We start from the raw sequence: 19474 nt of genomic DNA, 5'->3' as shown, positions 1-19474 counted from the left end.
AGATAAACAGATGACATCGCGAGCATTCATATGGATGAAAAACAGTCCGTTTTCTGCGGCACAAATAGGACACGCTCATGTGAATAAGGCCTGGGAGAGTTCTCAAAACTAGTGCAAAGTAAAAGTGGTGCAGTTGCCCGTATCTGATTCCAACTCATTTTTTGGAGAACCTATGAAAAATAAAAGCATCAACCTGATTAATTGCATTGTGCAACTTCTCACTGCTCCTTTGTGATGAATCTCCCATAATATAGGTGCGTGCATTAAAGTGATATTGATGACATATCAATAGGTGTGCCGTTCCCAGCAAAGAAATGTCATTGTAGTGAATGAGTGATATGGGAACAGCCAAGCGCCCTTGTCAGGCTATTTTCGTATCTCTCGGGCATGCCTTTCACTCATTAGGAAATGTATCACCTATAATTTTCTTTACTAATTAAAACCAGATATTGAAACGTATATTCTGTTTTTTCTAGTCTATTTTTATTTTTTGATTGTAGATTTTTTTTAAATTCTATTTTCTGTACATGATTATTGGATCGGCCATCTTGCCTGAGCAGCTGCTTTGCTGTGTTAACATTATTTGAAGATATACTTTATGGAAGCCACATGGACTATAGGAACCTGTGACCAGGAATTGACCCATTGATTTCTATGAGAGTGTTCTAGGTATTCTCTGTGCCCTGTGCATATGTCATTGTGCAGGGAAGGCGAGCAGGGAAGCGGTGTCCATCACTTATTGTCAATGGTTTGATCCTTTATTATCTGCCTCCAGCTTTATAATAGAGGTTTGCCTATCATTGTAATCTTATCTGTGATAATGAGATGACTGCTGAGCAGTGATCTCTACTGAACAGGAAGTGTCATTGTATTGTGAGGCTTAGTGGTCAGAGTGAAAACTGCAAGATTTGAGGATTTATTTAAAAAAAAATAATATGTATAAAGCGTCATAGACAATTTAAAACATCAACAAAAATTATTAAAATATGTTTAACATAAAAACTTGAATTAAACCATAGGTCATTTCCTGATGACACGTTCCCTTCAAAAGGGTTTTCTGGGATATAATCTGGATGGCTATCTTTAAGGGGATTTTACACTGGGCAATTATCGGGCAAAGGATTGTTCATAGAACGCTCGCTGACGATAATTTCCCTGTGTAAACAGGGCAGGGATCAGAAGATTAACGAGCAAACACTCGTTAATCTTCTGATTGTATAGTTTTAAAAAAGTAAAATAATATCATTGTCGGTAGCACATCTCCCTGTGTAAACCGAGAGACGCGCTGCTGACATGATGATAATGTATGGGGACGAGCAATCGGAGTAACGACCGCTCGTCCCTATACATAGCTCCTTGTGAGAGGAGCAGACGAGCGACGATTATCGAGCTGTCTCGTTGATCGGCGCTCGCTGCATCGGCCAAAATTTCAGCCGGTGTAATAGGGCCTTTAGGAACTGTCATCAATGTGTTATCTGACCAAGCAGAACAATAAGGCCTGTGATGCTGTCTGGCCATCAGGGCCCCTTTAATGGAATACCCAACAAAGCTCTGTTAATGTAAATGCTCCTGAGCTGCCGTATAAGACCATACCTCATCGATGACAGAGGCGCTGTGTCAGGCAATGCAGTGAGGGAGCTGTGGCACTCCAGCAAGGTATTTTGTAGGTACTAATGATTTTCTTCTAGTTACATAGTAACTTAGGTTGAAAAAAAGACATGTCCATCAAGCTTAACCTTTATTTGATCAAATAGATATAATTAATTTCTTAATTATAACCCTCAATGCCATTTGTCATTTGTTATATTTTTAGCCCTTTTTTTAAATGCTGACATAGTATCTGCCATTACTACCCCTTGGGTTAGGGCATTCCATAGTTTAACTACACTAACTGTAAAGAACCCTTTCCTATATTGATGTCTGAATCGCCTTCATTTCCTTTTTAAATAGCTTTGTTTTGTCCCCTGAGTTATGATTGTCTAAACTTGAAGCTTCTATATCTTTTTTTATATGCCATCAGGCTAAATTCGTTCGACAGCGGTGAACTACAAACAAGCAAGATGTTGGAAGAGGATATGGAGGTGGCCATTAAGGTGGTGGTGGTTGGGAATGGTGCCGTTGGTAAATCAAGTATGATTCAGAGGTACTGCAAGGGAATATTTACTAAGGATTACAAGAAAACCATTGGTGTGGACTTCCTGGAAAGGCAGATTCAGTATGTATTATTTTGAATATGCTTCTCAATCATTGTTTCCTTTTGTAGGATAAAATCTATTGGACCACATGTATAAATAATGTTCTTGTTACAACATTTGTTTTAGTTGCTGTATCCCAAAGGTATTTCTAAAATGCTGCATGGCACTTCATAAATTCCACTTGAATTTGTTAAAGTGTAACCACTTTGCATAAATAGTACAAGCGAATATAAGAAAATGTGTAATCTATCTTGTTAGAGAAAAATGCCTCTTTCTCCACTTATAATGCGCTATTCCCCTCCCCCTGCACTAATCATTCACTATCAATTTACTGCTAAAATTTGTCTTGAGAGACGAGACGGATTATCAGCTCACTGAGCGATCAGTTTACATGCTGCTTGTAGAAGTCTATGGAGAGGGGAAAGGGCAGAGGGAGCAGGAGCGAACGAGAGAGAGGCAGAAAGAAAGAAACAAACAAACAGATGTTGCTGCGGCTTCTAGTAAGTGTTGTATTTCACCCCAGTGCTGGAATCTCATCTACACTTCTCATTACTGCCGTGTAGTGTACCCCTATGTTGCTGCTGCTTCTGAGGGTGCGCTACCAAGAGATTGGGAGCAGGATGTTCTCTTCTCTGTGTGTTCTGTGTATGGAAGACATGATAGCAGTTACGCTTAACCCACTACCTCTGGGAAAACTAAGAATTCGAGAGAGAGCCTTAAGAGGGGAAAACTGTTAAACGAAATGTAGGATACAAGTCATATAATGGCCAGAAATAGTGTTATTCTTCATGTACACACAAATAACAGCTTATTCTGAAAGGTTAGGGATGCTTTGAATTTAAAACCGCTCACTCAAGGAATCAAAAATAAAACTTGTGAATAGGGTTGTCACGATACCAGAATTTGGACTTCGATACCAATACTTTGTGTAGTATTGCGATACTCGATACCAAAAAAAATACTTTTGACAACAATAATAATAATTTTAAAAAAACAGTTCTTACATTTTCTGGTGTGAGGCACATGGTGTGATGAATTCTGAGCCTCCATGTGCCTCACATTAGTAGTAATTAACCCCATCATTTCTCTCCGTTATAATAGACAACATTGGGTTAGTGTGTGAGGTACATGACGGGGTTAATTACTATTGCTGTGAGGCACATGGAGGTTCAAAATTCATTACACTATGTGCCTCACGTTAATAAGTGAAAGAAAGCAGTTTTTTGTTTTTTACAGTGTACACATCAAAAATTACACTATAAATTTGTTGTGCAAGTTATTACGGTCGTGACGATACCGAATATGTGTATATTTTAATGTTTATTGTAAATGTTTTTTTACTTTTCTGTTTTTAAACTTTAATGTACTGGAATATATCTATACTAGTATATAAAACCCGTTACACAGGTTTGCTAGCAAAAGGAATGCAGTGGTCTCTTAATATATATTTAAATGCTCACCATAGCTGCCCCCACACAGTATAATGCCCCCCTCCCTCCCATACACAGTTCAATGCCCCCATATGTACGGACCAAATAGAAAAATAACATACATACTTACCTATCCACGTTCCCACGATGGGTGGAGGATCCTTTGCCTCCTCTGCACTATGCTCAGTGTGCTGTGAGCAGCTCGGCGAAGGCAGGCGCGATGTAGTGGCGTGACATCGTGCCTGTCTGCACCGAGTCACTCACATCGCACAGACCGGAGGGGGAGAAGGGTCCTCCATCTGGCAGGGGGAACGGGGATAGGTAAGTATGTGTGTGTTGATTATTTTTCTCTTAGGTCCGTACATAAAGGGGCATTCTACTGTGTATGGGAGGGAGATGGGGGCATTATACGGTGTATGGGAGGGAGATGGGGGCATTATACTGTGTATGGGGGGGAGATGGGGGCATTATACTGTGTATGGGGGGGAGATGGGGGCATTCTACTGTGTATGGGAGGGAGGGGGGGCATTATACTGTGTATGGGAGGGAGGGGACATTATAGCTACGCCACTAATCACTCATATCTCCTTCCTCAGTCTTATGGCTGTGGGCGAGCTAACTGGCGGTTGGGCTGTGGGCGGAGCTCTATGTGAGCTTCTTTCACCACGTCCTTCTCGGTTATATAATAGATACTGATAGTACACAGGCAGTTGTTAGGACATATCGAAGTATGCCCTAACAAGAGGAAACACGGTCAGACAGCCCTAGTGTCCTTCAATGAACCGCGGGTTGTTTGCCCATATATGGTATGTCCATCGATCACGTGACAGAGATTCCTTGTGACGCGCTCAAAGGGGTATCCTCCCTTCTCATTTTCCCCTTGAATGCTGCAGTCAGCTATGATCGCGGCATTCAAGGGAATAGCGGCGGAGATCAGAGGCTTCTCTGATCTCCGCCGTTACAGCGGGGCTGCGGCTATGTAATGCAGCCATTGCCCCGCTCCTGATCGTGCACACATACTTGTGCCTGCGCGATAAGCATGATGCGCTGCACTAATGAGCAGCAGGCACTGAAGACATGGGGGTGTTTTGCAGTGCGCCCATTGTAGTGTACTGCTAGAACCCAGGTCAGGAAGTATTTCCATGGGTTTAGGAGTGCTGTAGACGTCAAGACTGGGACTTTCAAGCACTTATAACTTGCCAAAGAAGCAAGATGATTTATATATATATATATATATAACACACACACACACACACACACACACACACACACACACACACACACACACACACACACGTCTAGTAGTTCTGCTTTAAATTTGGGCATATAAAAACAACCAATCGTAATTGACGGGATGCTTTATTGTTGCAACTTAGACTTGTGAAAGTAAATGTTTGACTGGTTGCTGTGTCTTAACAGCATTTTTTGTGCTATTTTCATCATGTTTATAATTGCCCTTATACCGCCGCCTCACTAAACTTGGCAGAGTAGGTCTTTCACGTTTTCTGTAAATGATCCACAGGGAATTTAAAATGTTACAAAAGTAGCTTTAGTTTAGTGCTGGTGCCATATGATGGGAGGAGACCTATGCAGGTATAATAAGAACATGTAAGCAATGGTAACCCCATCCCAGCCTCTAGGCATACTTATATATTCAGATTTAATCTCGGTCTGATGTTCGATGGCAAATTACGCTCCTGTGCCCACTGCCATCACGCGAGCTGAACTGTTACACTGAAGGTAATCATTTCCTTGCCACAGACATCACTCCATTTGTAGAATTTGGTTTCTCCATAGAATGTGCAATTAATTTATTCTCATTTTATGATTATCTTATCTGTTTCTAATACCTGACCATTATTTGTTTGCAGATCTTACGGTTTTATGTTCTGTTCCCTTCCCTCATACTAACCCCTATCTAATGCTAACAGAATAGTAGCATCAATGCCTCCCAGGAGCTTGCGCCACCAGTTTTGTGGTGCTCTTCTGGTTTTATTAGTATTACGTTAGAAGGATCTGGCCATAGTGTGTTAAGAAGCTAATGAGGGCATTTATAATAAAGCTGCACTGTAATTCTGTGGCCCGGCCTCCTCAGAAAACGCCCTTTCAGTTTACACTCATTACACCCTTCTATCTGGAGGATGATGGTTTCATCAAACCTAATGACCCAAGCAATGTTCAGACGAACCAGAAAAATGCTAAAATATATGAGACTAGGGTGTGAAGGGAGCTTTGTACACCCTTGAAATGATGCCTGGAAGTTCTGACTAATTCTTTCCTATGTTTTAGAATGAATGAAGAAGACGTTCGGCTTATGTTATGGGACACCGCTGGTCAAGAGGAGTTTGATGCAATAACTAAAGCTTATTACAGGGGTTAGTATGACCTAATCGTTTTGATGTGAACTGAAAATAGTCGAAACTCTTGTAAGACAACAAAATGTTTAGTTTAGTGTTGACACGTTCTATCCTATTCTGGGAAATTAGGTAAGAAGCAATAGGACCACTAGTACGGTTTCCCCAGGGGTTGTCCAGACTCAATAAAACTACATACATCCATATTGCTGCATATAAAGGCGCATTACAGGTACTGAACTGAAATCGTCTTTAATACACCTACATTTAGAGTTAAGAATTTGCTTGTTATTTTAAATTCTTAAAGGCTATGGATGCCTTTTGACAGGGAATTATTTTTTTTTTTATGCATATGCTAGTGGTTAACTTTAGTTAAAAAAAAAAAGTTGTACTAAGTTTCAGGCTGCAATATTCATTCATTCTGATTCTGCAGAGGGTGTTCTCCTCCCGATCTATACTGTGATACACCCTCCTCCCACAGCAGAGGAAAGTGTGGTTGCTCACCTCCCAGCCAGGAGCTGTGTGCTGTCGGAAATTATGTCTAAGGGTATGTTCACACGCCTTAAAAACGGCCCAAAAATCGGAAGTAGAAAGCCTCCGAACATCTGCCCTTTGATTTCAATGGGAAAAACGGTGTTCTGTTCCGACAGGGCATTTTTTTTATACAACGTAAAAAGTGCTTGTAAATTCTTGAGCCTTTTTTGGAGCTGTTTTTCATTGAGTCAATAGCAAAACAGCTCTAAAAACGGCCGTGAAAAATGTGAGTTTGAATAAAAAACGTCTGAAAATCAGGAGCTGCTTTCCCTTGAAAACCGCTCCGTATTTTCAGATGTTTTTTGCTAATCAAGTGAACATACCCTAAAGCAGCACCACTGCCCGCTATGTAAAGGAGTTGCAGCAACAATATGTGAAGACATTTTTATCGAAGACTATTTAGAAAGATGCGTATAGGAAGAAAAACAATCAAAAAAATAATCAGGGCAACGGTGTCCATAGCCATTAAATCGTCCTCTTGTGTCAAGTGGTTAAACTTTCTATTCAGTGGGTTTTGGTTTATGTATATAGCTAAGTGACAACCAGTATGGCCAATATTACAAGTGTTGTCACCCAGCAGGCAAACCTGCCTAGTTACGCAGCGTCCACTTCTATATCATTATAAGGCAAGACTGAGAATGTAAAGGTATTATGATTTTATCGCTACGTAGCTAGGCAGATTTGCTATTTAGGATGCCAGAAAAGTTTAATAAAATGAAGTGGTTGGGTGGTATGGGAAATCTAATCTACTAGAATCCCAATTTAAAAAAAAATAATTTATACAGTTTGAAAATAAAGTGTGAATCCGCAAGTCTTGGGGGACAGGCTTAGCGCAGTTACGTGTTTGGTGTTGAGGCTTAGTAGCTGTATTGGTTCTTTATAATGATACAAATAAATCACAAGAGAGCTTAGCAGTTTTTCTATAGGGATACAGTAATTATTCGCAATGAATCATCAACATTGTGGAAAAGTCACAGCATCAAAATAAAGGCCACTGGAGGCAACTACAAACCATACGGAAAAGAATAGCAGGTAAAGGACCAAGAGATTTTTTTGTTGAAGGTTTATTTAAGTTCATGCTGACAATGCTATTAGAACAATAATGATCTACTAAGAATAGTAAACTTCCACCTTCCACCCAACCTGCCGTCACGTGTGTCTGCGAATGAACCAGTATCTTACTATTAAGAAAAAGTGTACCAGGGTTGCCACAGTGCCTTCACCCAACCCCATGCCTAACAAGTGCCCAGTACTCAGTCTCCTGGCACTTCCCCCAGAACACCACACAATGCTGATCTATGACTATAGAGAATGGCACAGTCTTACATTTTGGTGGCTGCTGATTGGCTACTTAACCCTTTCGCTGCCAGAAGTTTTGGGACAAATTTCTCACTTTTGAAACACAAATAAAACCTGAATTATAAAGTAATATAAAGGCAGTTCATACATGCCGCTTACACATATGTCTGCATGCACATATCTTTAAAAAATCTAAATAGAAGAGACCAAAAATCTCTGCGGTCAAGATGCCGGTACATATCTGAGTCATGGAGTCGACAGACCGCCTAATAAGGCGCAGGTTGCGATTTAAGATGTGCAACAATCTTCCCAACGCTTTAGAAGAAAAAAGACTCCATATATCTGACCTTTTTGGGAAGACGGGTGGAGGGTTGACAACATAAGTTCTTGTATTAGACCCTTGAGAAGCACTGGAAGCCTGTACAGGGGAGAGATGACCGTAACAGGCTCTGTTGTCACTTGCACTTTCCCACCCACACCCCCCCCTTACAGGGACGGAGAATCCGTAAGTAACATTTTTCATCCTACAAGTGTTGCTCCCCAAATACTGCACCTAGATCTTTGATCCTAATGTCAATTTAAAGCTAGCCCCTACATTCTAGTCACGGCAATAGTTTATTCTTTACATTATCATTGTGTTAATGTGACTGCTGTGTAGTACACTTTAGACCTAAATATAATTGCTGTGACCAATTTCTCTCTAATGCTGTCATTTGGGATTTCCTAGCTAGCCGCATGAGCAGGATAATCCTTCCTGGTCACATGTATGATAATAAGGGGCAATTATTTTTGAAAGTAAGCTTTAAGAGAATGACGCCCTATGTATTGTATTACAGGAAATATTTTCTGTACTGGGGTTGTCACCTTTTTGTTTTTTCCGTTACTTTATATTAAATGAGAACTCCAGTAGCCTATGGATGTAATTATAGCAGTTATTATGTGACCCAGAGTATAAGTGGGCCCACTCAGGTGAATGAACATTGTTCTTTTTTATGGGGAATAACAAGTTGGTGGCTTCCTGCTATCTAGCACTACTATGTGGGTTCTCTGATAGATGGCGCTATTATCCATACCTTTTATCATTGGTACCTGTGCTGCTGTTTCAGTTTCCTGTCACTAGGTGGAGAGGGCTCATCTAGTTTTGCTATGTGGCCTAATGATTTCTAGTTACGCCCCTGTAGTTGTCCTCTAATTTCTGAGCCTACCATCTATGGGGTTATTTTTTCTCTTACTCTCTTCGCTGTCTGGAAGTTTTAACGGTAATGTATTCACACAGCATAAGTAACAGCGGCAATGACTCCTTACAAAGAAAAAGGCTGTGGGGCAAAACTATCTTTGTCTACATCATTTACAGGGATGGACAGGGAGGCAGTACTAACAGTGGCTATGTCATTTACAGGAAGAGACAGGGAAGCAGTACTATGTTTCCATATAATTTTCAGTGATAGACAGGAAGGCAGTACTATCTGTGCCTACATCATTTACAAGGTGAGACAGGGATGTAGTACTATCACTGCCTACATATTCTTGTAGAGTAAAGGACGTACCTGTCGCCCAACAAGGTGATGAGCACATTACACTAAATGGTTGTGCCTGGTACTGCATTTCTTTGCAGTTCAGTCCCATTCAAGTTAATGGGACTTAGTTGCAGTACCAGGAACAGCCACTACTGAATGTAAGGAGCTGTGCCTGGTAAGCAATGAAGAGTCCACAGCATTTCCGGAGTGCAGCAGCCCCTTCAATCAGGTGCTCTGCGGGAGTGCCAAGGGTCGGACCTCCACTAATCAGATATTGATGGTCTATCCTATCTCAACGGACAACCCCTTTAATCATTGAGTCTTTGTAAATGAAGTTGTCAGGATTTCTGTTCTGCAGAACATCCCCTAAGACCGTACTTAACCAGGGTCTCTTCTCCCTACCTGTTTCCTCCACTTTGATATAGTCTGCACAGATCTGTGTCTTGAGCTGCTTCGTCCTCTGTAAAAATACCCCATGAGAGGTATTCTGTTTCAGCAAGGGGAGCACTTCTTTATTGAGAGCATAGAGTAGCTAAAGATTCTGATCTGTGCAGACTGTGAGTGTGACCTAGTGGAAGACCGGGGAGAAGCCCTAACATTCAGCATCTGAAGTATGGGTGTGGGGGCTGATATATGGCTGTTTGATTGTCTTTATATCATGAACATGTGATGCGTACACACTATGATTGGTGTATAATAGGAGAAATACTTTATTTCCAAGGAGCTCAAGCCTGTGTGCTGGTATTTTCTACAACGGATAGGGAATCATTTGAAGCGGTATCCAGCTGGAGAGAGAAGGTAATGGCAGAAGTTGGAGATATTCCCACTGTTCTTGTTCAAAACAAAATCGACCTACTGGATGACACCGTTATTAAGAAGTAAGTCGCTATAACAGTGTCACTCTTGTCCATTGGCTTTGTTTAGTATATCTGCTCCATCCTATTCAAGGGAAGCACTGTTTTTTTAGAGGGTCGGTGCAGACTTTTTTTTTTTCTACTCTCCTTGTAGTTCTCCTTTATGTTCTGCTGCTTTTGTGTTCTGAGAATCTAAATGTGAACAATAAATTATTGTAAATAGTGGAACATTTATATACATTATGAACGAAATTAATATAATTGCTTTTGAAAAATATTGTGTAAAATAATTGCTCAGCATAATTTACTAGTGCATAAATATCATGGCTTATATACTCTCCACAACATTGAAATTGCAACACCAAGAAGGGCAAGCTGTAAGGTTATGCAAATCAATGAGGTAACCGGTGTCACTAATATCTGCAAATTATCACATTTCCACGCATCTAGCTCCAATCTGTGGCATGTGGGAGGGGCATAAAAGCCAGATTGAAAGCAAAGTTTTTTTAGTCACATAAAACTTCAAAAATCGGATCAAGTGGTGTGGGATGATTGTGCGATGCCAGTTATCACCACTTGTCGCAAACTGAGAGGGACATAATCCTTGAACTAAGAGACCCTGGTTTATCACTCCGGCAGATCGCTGGGCGCCTATGCCGAGACGTCGGCACTGTTCAACATTGCGAGTCCAGAATGTTGGGAGAACAACAACGAACGGGAATAACAGCAAGAGGTGCGCGGAGGCGAACCTCTGCATAAACGGATCATCTGATTATAAGAATGGCGCGTAGTTATCCATTCTGTACTGCAAGTGAAATTAGACGTCACATCCCAAGCCTAGGGCGGCAACCAGTGTCTATACAAACCATCAGAAGGCGTTTGCACGACATTGGGCTATGAGCCAGACATCCAGCTACAGGTGTTCCATTGACCACACGTCACTGCTCTCAAATGCTATCATAGTGGACAGCAATGGAGGCTGAAATGGAGGTTTATCTTCTTCATCGATGAGTCCTACTTTTGGCTCGGATGCAATGATAGCCGGAGATTGGTCTGGAGACAACGTGGGCAATGCCATGAAGAGGCCTTCACAAGGGAACATCACATCAGTCCTACTTCCAGGATTATGGTGTGGGGTGGCATAATGTACGGTAGCCAGACCCCTCTAGTCTTCATTTCAGGTACACTAACAGCTCGGCATTACATTGATTTGGTTGTGGAACCTGTGTTACAGCCATTTCTCTAAAGTGTCCCAGAAGCCGTTTTCCAACAGGACAACGCCAGGCCACATTATTCGTACTACTGTGAGTAGCCTGCGTGACCTAAACGTGCTACCATGGCCTGCATTGTCTCCGGACCTGTCTCCCATCAAGCACGTCATTGGTAGGCAATTGCAAAGGGAGCTGCAAGCAGCCAATCTTGATGATCTGGGTGCCCAAGTGCATTCAGCGTGGCATAACATTCTTCAGACAACCATTAATAACCTCATTGATAGCATGCCAAGGCATGTAAGTGCGTGTATTTCTGCACGTTTAATCATTTGCATCCTCTGATTTCCACAATTCTAAAACTTTTTTTTTTCTTCTTGGTTTTTTTCAATTTCAATGTTGAGGAGTGTATTTAATTTCAAAACAGATTTGTTTACTCTTTTTATTAGATCCACTATTATTATACTTCTTAGGCTACATTCAGACGAGCGTGTCCGATTTGCATACGTAAAAAATGAATTTTTCCTACATTTCATGTCCGTTGCGTATTGGCATCAGTGTGCTTTGCGTGTGGCATGCGTTTTTCACATTCATGCAAGCACTTCCTTTTTTTTAAAATGTTATTTATTTCTATGCTTTGCTATGTAACTGATGCGTGAAACACGGACAGCACACGCATGTCGTCTTTGTTCTGTCCGTGGTTTTCATGCACCCATAGACTTCAATGGGCGACTTGGTGCACAAAATTCACCAATATAGGACATGCAGTGAGTTTCACGCAACGGGCACACGCGTGTCATGCATGTCTGAATGGCCCCATTGAAATGAATGGGTTTGTGTGCTGTGAGTGATTTCAATGTACAGCACACGGACGAGTATTTCGCTCGTCTGAATGAGCCCTAAGGCCCTGTTCACATCAGCATCGGGTTCCGTTTGTGATTTCCGTTCATCTACTATTCTGTCAACGGAACAGATGAACGAATAGCCAAACGGAAACGATCGACTCAGTTTGCGCTACCGTTGTTTTCAATGGTAATGTTTTAGTTGGTTTCCGTTCCATAAAGTTTCCATTTTTTTTCAAGGAAGCAGCAGCGTAGTTGACCGCTCTATTGTTTCCGTGGAAAAAACTGAAACTTTACGGAACGGAAACAAACTGAAATGGAAGCGTCACCATTAAAAGCAATAATAATGCAAATGGAATCGATGGTTTCCGTTTGGCTTTCCGGTCATCTGTTCTTCTCACGGAATAGATGAACGGAACCCACAATGTTGAAGTGAACAGGCCCTTAGCTCTTGTTTACACCTTCATTAAAGGGTTTGCCATAGGATGTTGCTCGTGGCCCCCACTTTGATCCAGGACGGAGAGCTGCTCTGTAAGTGTGGCTCCTGTTCTGGCAGACACAAACCGTCCATGTATTACATGAACATCCATTCATCTGGATTGCCGCCATGTACTACTACATTTCCCCTGCAGTGTCTGGCTACCCAAAACTTCCCTATAGCAAAATTGGCTGTTTTCCGGGGGTGTATGGGGTGATTTTAGAGAACGTCCGTTAAAGATGATCTGAAGGTAAGATGTTGTTTTCACTAGAGCTACCCATTGTATAATGTCAGTATTTTTTACAACCATGTAGTGTAGCCATCATGATTCTATTAAAGGGACTAAACCTCCATGCATTTTCACCCCCAAAATCTTCTTATAGTAGCGTACAGTATGTTACGTTAAAGTCAATTAGTAAATTAATAGTGTCGGCTTCATTTTCATGCAAGAAACAATGCTGTGGGCGGGCAGAAGATGCGGCACACAGACCCACGTGGATCAACTGGCTCCCATATTAAAGGGGTTCTCTGTGATGAGATAGCCCCTTTCAAAATAAAATACAATATTACACTCTAGTGACAGCCATAACTGACAAACTTTGTCCATGAGCTATGACTTTCGTCCTCCATAGAGGAAAATGGTTACAATTCTGGAACTGCCAGTCAGCAATAGGTTTTTAACATCCGGCTCAATGGAGGATGGAAGGCATAACTTGTGGATGAAGTGCTCAATAGAGGATGGAAGGCATAACTTTTGGATGAAGCGATCAATAGAGGACGGAAGGCATAACTTGTGGATGAATTGCTCAATGGAGGACGGAAGGCATAACTTGTGGATGAAGTGCTCAATAGAGGACGGAAGGCATAACTTGTGGATGAAGTGTTCAATGGAGGATGGAAGGCATAACTTGTGGATGAAGTGCTCAATAGAGGATGGAAGGCATAACTTTTGGATGAAGCGATCAATAGAGGACGGAAGGCATAACGAAGTGTCCGTTATCTCAGTTTAAAATATTTCATGATTGCCGCTCCACCCCAGGTGGAGAAGTGCAGTAACATTCCTGTTCCACACTTCACTCCAGATATTTACTTTGTATTTCATGATAATATTCCTTAGTTAGATATATTACTGAATGGTACATGTGCTGCATCCATAATAATGTAATTTCCAGTATATCCCATTTTGCTACTTCTATTACCTCTAGTGAAGAAGCAGAGGGTCTAGCAAAAAGGTTAAAGCTACGATTTTACAGAACGTCCGTTAAAGAAGATCTAAATGTCACTGAAGGTCAGTCATTGTTTTCTCTAGAGCTACCCATTGTACAATGTCCGTATACTTTACAACCATGTATTCTATCCATCATGTTAAAGGGGATGAACCACGATACATTTTTACCCCCAATATCTTCTAATAGTAGTGTACAGTATGTGTAAACTGTATAACAAAGTAGATTAGACCATTGTAAGTAAATTTATAGTGCCTGCTTCATTTTTATTCAAGGAGCGATGCTATGGGCGGGCAGAGGATGCGGCACACATGACCACAGCTCTGTCCGTTCATACTACAAATCCCATGATGCACTTGCCGTTTCTCAGCTCCCGTGCCACTCCCCTGTTGCTGTCTGTTGACAGCATTTGTGTCTCCTACCGCCTAAGTATAGTTCTTGCAAATCGTTCACAGCACATTCTACTCACTTCATAAACACATTTACTTGGCTGCAAGCAGGAGCTATACTCTAAGATGGTATGTCAGATGTCTTCACTGTCTGACAGGCAGAGCGAAAGCTGCTGTACTAAATGCATATCCTTGCGCCGCTCAGTGAAGATCCGGCTGATCAAATTCATGCATGATCAGATCCAGTCATCACTAGCGGGACATGCAGATTGGTAACACCAGGTGGCGCTGTTACAACCCAGTAAAATCTATATCGTGAAAAGGAAAAAACATTTTTATCAACAGTATTTAGCCAAGTTGCTCAGTATTTTATTACTAGTCTGTGTTTATTGTCATTTTTGATAATGGGATAACCCCGTTAAACTGTATCTACTTTTACAGTTTTTAAATATTTGGCTGACAAATATCTACAAAGGCTAAAACAACAGAACGCTGAAGACTCAGAAGTTGTGCACACTAGCGGCAACAAAATTGGTAAGTACTTTTCTGTACTTTCTACACACATGCAATCTGGAAACTATCCATTCTAACCAATTTGGTTACAACTTTTTTTTTTTTTTCCCCAAGGGGTGATGGAAATGAAAAGTAGTGGCCTGATTCAATAGAAAGCTCATATTATATATATATATATATATATGGAAATGCAATTCTCTGCATGTCACTGTGGAGTATTCCAATCTTACAATGGTATGGCATATCACTAGGATATATGCCATGACATTATGTTCAGTGGGGTCCGACTTCTGAGACCCCACCAATAGGACCCTCTTGTGTTTTGTTTTTTTGCACTGCAGCGCTACCGGCCAAGTAAATGGGGCTGTGTTGCACTTCCTTGCACAACAGATGGTCAGGAGCGCTTCTGTGCAGAGAGAATGGTGGGATAGCACTTTACATTATGCAGGGAAAGCCATAGAATTAAAATGGATAAACCCAAGACGACCTACCTCAGCTTTTTTGGAAGCCCAAGTAAACAACGTTGTACTATTTTGTAAAACTGCTGTTTAAAAAATGGTAATGCCTGGAAAAATTCTGCAAGGTTTGATATAATGATATAATTTTTTCCTTTTCCCAGTCATAGAGCAAATTACAAAACCAATATTCCATTCCTACCTGGACCGTATTCTAAAACGTTCCAGTTTTTCTGTTACTGCCCTGATCCTGTTACTTTGTACCAGCTCTCTGTTCTGACTTCTGGAGAGGGAATCCTGAACTACAACACTCCTAACTTATTCCCATCTTGCACATTTATACCACAAATATCTGATCGATGCGGGATCCCCACCTCCATAGAATAGAATGAAGAGAACAGTGCAACCACCTCTCCATTTATTCTCTGCCTGGATGCAGAAGCTGGTGGCCACCTCATCAGGTGGCACAAGAACGGGGGACCCGCGTCTATCAGACATTTATGACACATCACGTGGATATGCCATAAATGTCTTCGATAAGAATAATCCTTTATGGCAAACCTCTTTTTTTAAGTGTTCCATTCTATCGTCAGATTGATTCTCTGAACTGGGAGTCCCTTTATACCAATCCAAAACAGTGGAAAATTGTAAATCCTCCAGCATGTCCTTCCATATCTAATCACATGCAAAAAAGTTAGTTGTTTATTTATATTATAGTAACCAATATATTTGTATAGATAGTTACCAAGGTGAACTTGCATGTTGGGCTCTGTTCACATCTGCCCTAGTATTTCCATTATTCTGTTCCGCCATGGAAACGGAATAACGGAAGTGCCATGTACATCAAGTAACGGACACCAACAGCGCCCAACAGAAACCATTTACTGGACAGAATAGTGCTGTATGTTGCGCTATTTTGTCATCCAAATATGATGGAATCTGCCTCCGACGCAGATGTGTACAGAAGACTAAGAACCCATGCACATGACCGTAAAAATTCTCCATAATTGCGGACCCATTCGCTTCGCTGCTACACCTTTCTGTATCGCTACGGATAGGTGTCCGTGCCGTAGAAGTGTACTGCAAAATATAGGACATGTCCTATCTTTGCTTTTTACGGGCCGTGCTCCCATACTTTGTATGAGAGAATGGGCCGAAAATGCGGGCTTCTGGCCGTGCCCTCAATCGCGGGCCGTGATTACGTGTGCATGAGACCTCAACTATTTTAAAAAATGGTGTTTGCTGACAAAAAATGTATGTCTGAAATTAGTATGGATATATTTTGAACGATTGTACCATTCCATATAAATTGTAATCTTTAATATGTCGTTGTCTTTTCAGGGGTATTTAACACTGCAGGCGGTAGTCACTCTGGTCTGAAATCGAATACTATAAATGGAGGAGATGTAATCAACCTAAGGCCAAATAAACAGAGGACCAAGAAAAGCAAAAGTCCTTTTAGCAGTTGCACGTTATTTTAAGACTGTACTTAACAAATCCAAAAAGGGACTACAGTGCAATTGACTAGAGGAATACAGCCAATTCCAGAGATAACCGTCAATTCTACCTGAATTTGATACCTTCAAGAGAACGCAAAAGAAACATTAGGCCACCTAGTGTTGGCCAGTGATATTGCATGTTATTTGTACCAACTGAACAAATGCTGCCCACACACAGTTAAACCTTACATTTGTAGTATTTATTGAAGAATACATATTTAACAAATTGTATGGATGCTTTTTTGCAGCATCTGTTGGATACCAAGTCTCCCACTACACGGTACTTATGCAATATTCATTTAGCTCACAAAACATTGCCTGTTCTCTTGTTGAAGGTACATTAGACTCTTTTTATAGAGGATGTTTATATCCCTAGAAAATGACATTTATGAAAAAAAAATCTATTCCATTTTACATAGAAATACTAATGAGTTTTAAAGATGTACAGATATATCTATGTTTTGGGACCTTACAAGTTGATGTGCATTGTGCCAAACTGTGTGGTCATTGAGCTGCTATTATGTGCTTGAAAATAGTTTTTTCTTTTCTGATTTTGACTGTTTTAGCTATCCAGCGCCGTGTAGAGCACCCCGAGCCTATATACATCTGACTTGGCTATTCTTGCCACATACTGTCTATTGAGGGGCCTATTCGTAGACCATGTTTTTGACCTACCTTACAGTTGTATTACTTTATACAGAGTTTGTGGGATTAACAAGGTCTACACATTTCGTGATATGCCTTATGTTTCATTTTTAAGTGCCCATACTTTATACTATACCTTGTAAAATTCTTTTAATCCAGCATTAGCATGATCCAGATAAAAATGCTCGATAACTGGACAGAGGTACAAAAAAAGCAACTGATAATATCTGTAAAAAAGACATGTAAACCGACATAAATCATTGTATATCTCCACTTTATCTACTGCACTGCTCTGGCAAGATTCTGACCATTGCAAGTGCCAGATTACCGGAATATCTAGAATATTATCTGCTGAATTATGGGAGTTTTATAGGTGGATATTCCTGCTGAAGTTTGGAGAACTTTGGCTGGATTATTTTTTTTTTCCTTGCCTTGTATTGCTTATTTGTTTAAAGTGCTATCAATGCCTTCTTGTGACAACGTGTAGTGTTTGTTTCTTATTTGTTTGCCAAGGGCTGTGTATGCCCAATATTATATAGGTAATCAAACACAGTAGGGTTATGTACTATCAAAGCATCAGTGTAAACTAATCTTGTAGTATTTTATTTTAATGTATCTATTACAGCGGTCTGCAACTGATATCTTTCCAGATGTTGTAAAAATATAACTCCCAGCATGCCATTGTAGCCTTCGGCTGGCAGGTCATGCCAGGAGCTGTGATTTCACAACAGCCGCAGAGAGACCGGTTGCAGAACACTGATTTATTGAAAGCCAGCAAGAAAAGGGAAAAAAAACCTATTTCGTTACTACACTTGTGAGCATCTTCTATTAAAAGGAACACTAAATGTAGAATATACACACAAAATATCCCCCCCCCCCCCCCTAAGATTTGTCTCTGGCTGTAAGGCAACTGGCTGCAGCAGGAGCTCTCAGGCCCCAATGCTCTGTCTAGTAGTAGCAGTCTATGCACACTAAGCCCCAGCTGCTTGACAAAGCCAGCAGTAAATTAACCCGTGTTCTCTACAGGATTTCTTTCTACGAGACGGTTTCAAAAACATGCAAAAATTCCGGCAGATTGACACACACTGGGCAAGTCTCCTGTTTGCTATTATTTTTTGGTTTAGTGTTCCTTTAAAATAGAACCTGTCAGCATTAAGCTGCCCTCTCTGAGGTCAGCAACTTTTAAGCTGCCTTCTCTAAGGGCAGCATAAAGTAGTGACTGGCACGCTGATTTCAGTGTTCTGTCTCTTATGTCTGGAAGATATGTAATTTTTGTTAACCTACATTTTAAATGTTGCATCACGCTGCGAGGAAGGATTAATGAGCTGCTGTCCCCCCACACAGCCGCCAATGATTGATCGCTTTCTTTCTATTACAGTACGTTTATAACTTCTTCATGCCTTCCTCAGAGGGAGAGCAGCATAAAGTTGCTGACAGGTTCCCTTTAGTAATAACCCCCAACAATTGTCCATGTTTAAAAGTGGTAGGTCAATAAGAGCCTGCTGGACAATACCCAAAATAAACTTTACATACATATTGAACAGGGTGCAGTATTTTTATACCAAAGTACACACTTCTTAGCCTTTTACATGCAACCTCCGTTCCATATTACAAAATATTAGAGATTCCTTATATTTTCCAGCATTCTTTGTAAGTAGACAATGGTTAATACTTAGACAAACCTCAACTCAGGTGCACTTTAAAAGTAAAATTTCCAAGCCATGTGGCTACAGAATGTGCATGCATTGTGTGAACTAGTAGGTGCAGTACAGGACACAATACACAATACAATTATTCAGTACATTTAGACGATTTCTGCGTGGATTGTGGTAATTTACTAGGATGGTTTGGATGAGAATCTATATTTACTTGTCTGTATTCTGGAATATTTGTTATCTTGTGTAAATAAACCACTTTGACAGATTGGATTTGTGTGGAGATTCATCATGTAGTGCTTTCCCTTTTCAGGATAAATATGTAATATCTGGAGAAGTCCCCAGAAAAACGTACATATGCATTCAGTCTAAGAACCCTAA

General features: G+C 40.8%; 1 protein-coding gene across 2 annotated transcripts in view; it reads left to right on the top strand.

Annotated features, from left to right (window-relative positions):
- RAB23 (RAB23, member RAS oncogene family) overlaps nucleotides 1-19212 on the top strand; it is a 34425-nt gene extending 15213 nt beyond the window's left edge. For both annotated transcript variants that reach the window (XM_075861984.1, XM_075861985.1), the window contains 6 exons: nucleotides 2021-2215; nucleotides 5915-6000; nucleotides 10051-10207; nucleotides 13917-13999; nucleotides 14768-14860; nucleotides 16636-19212. In XM_075861984.1, coding sequence (XP_075718099.1) covers nucleotides 2061-2215; nucleotides 5915-6000; nucleotides 10051-10207; nucleotides 13917-13999; nucleotides 14768-14860; nucleotides 16636-16775 — 714 coding nt within the window. In that variant the 5' untranslated portion in view covers nucleotides 2021-2060 and the 3' untranslated portion in view covers nucleotides 16776-19212. The remainder of the gene's footprint in view (nucleotides 1-2020; nucleotides 2216-5914; nucleotides 6001-10050; nucleotides 10208-13916; nucleotides 14000-14767; nucleotides 14861-16635) is intronic.
- The last annotated feature ends 262 nt before the right edge of the window (nucleotides 19213-19474 follow it).

This window comes from Rhinoderma darwinii, chromosome 4 (genome assembly GCF_050947455.1).
Source record: "Rhinoderma darwinii isolate aRhiDar2 chromosome 4, aRhiDar2.hap1, whole genome shotgun sequence".
In the NCBI taxonomy this organism is placed as follows: domain Eukaryota; kingdom Metazoa; phylum Chordata; class Amphibia; order Anura; family Rhinodermatidae; genus Rhinoderma; species Rhinoderma darwinii.
Note: the sequence above shows the minus strand (reverse complement) of the source record. Positions and strands in the feature narration are given on the sequence as shown.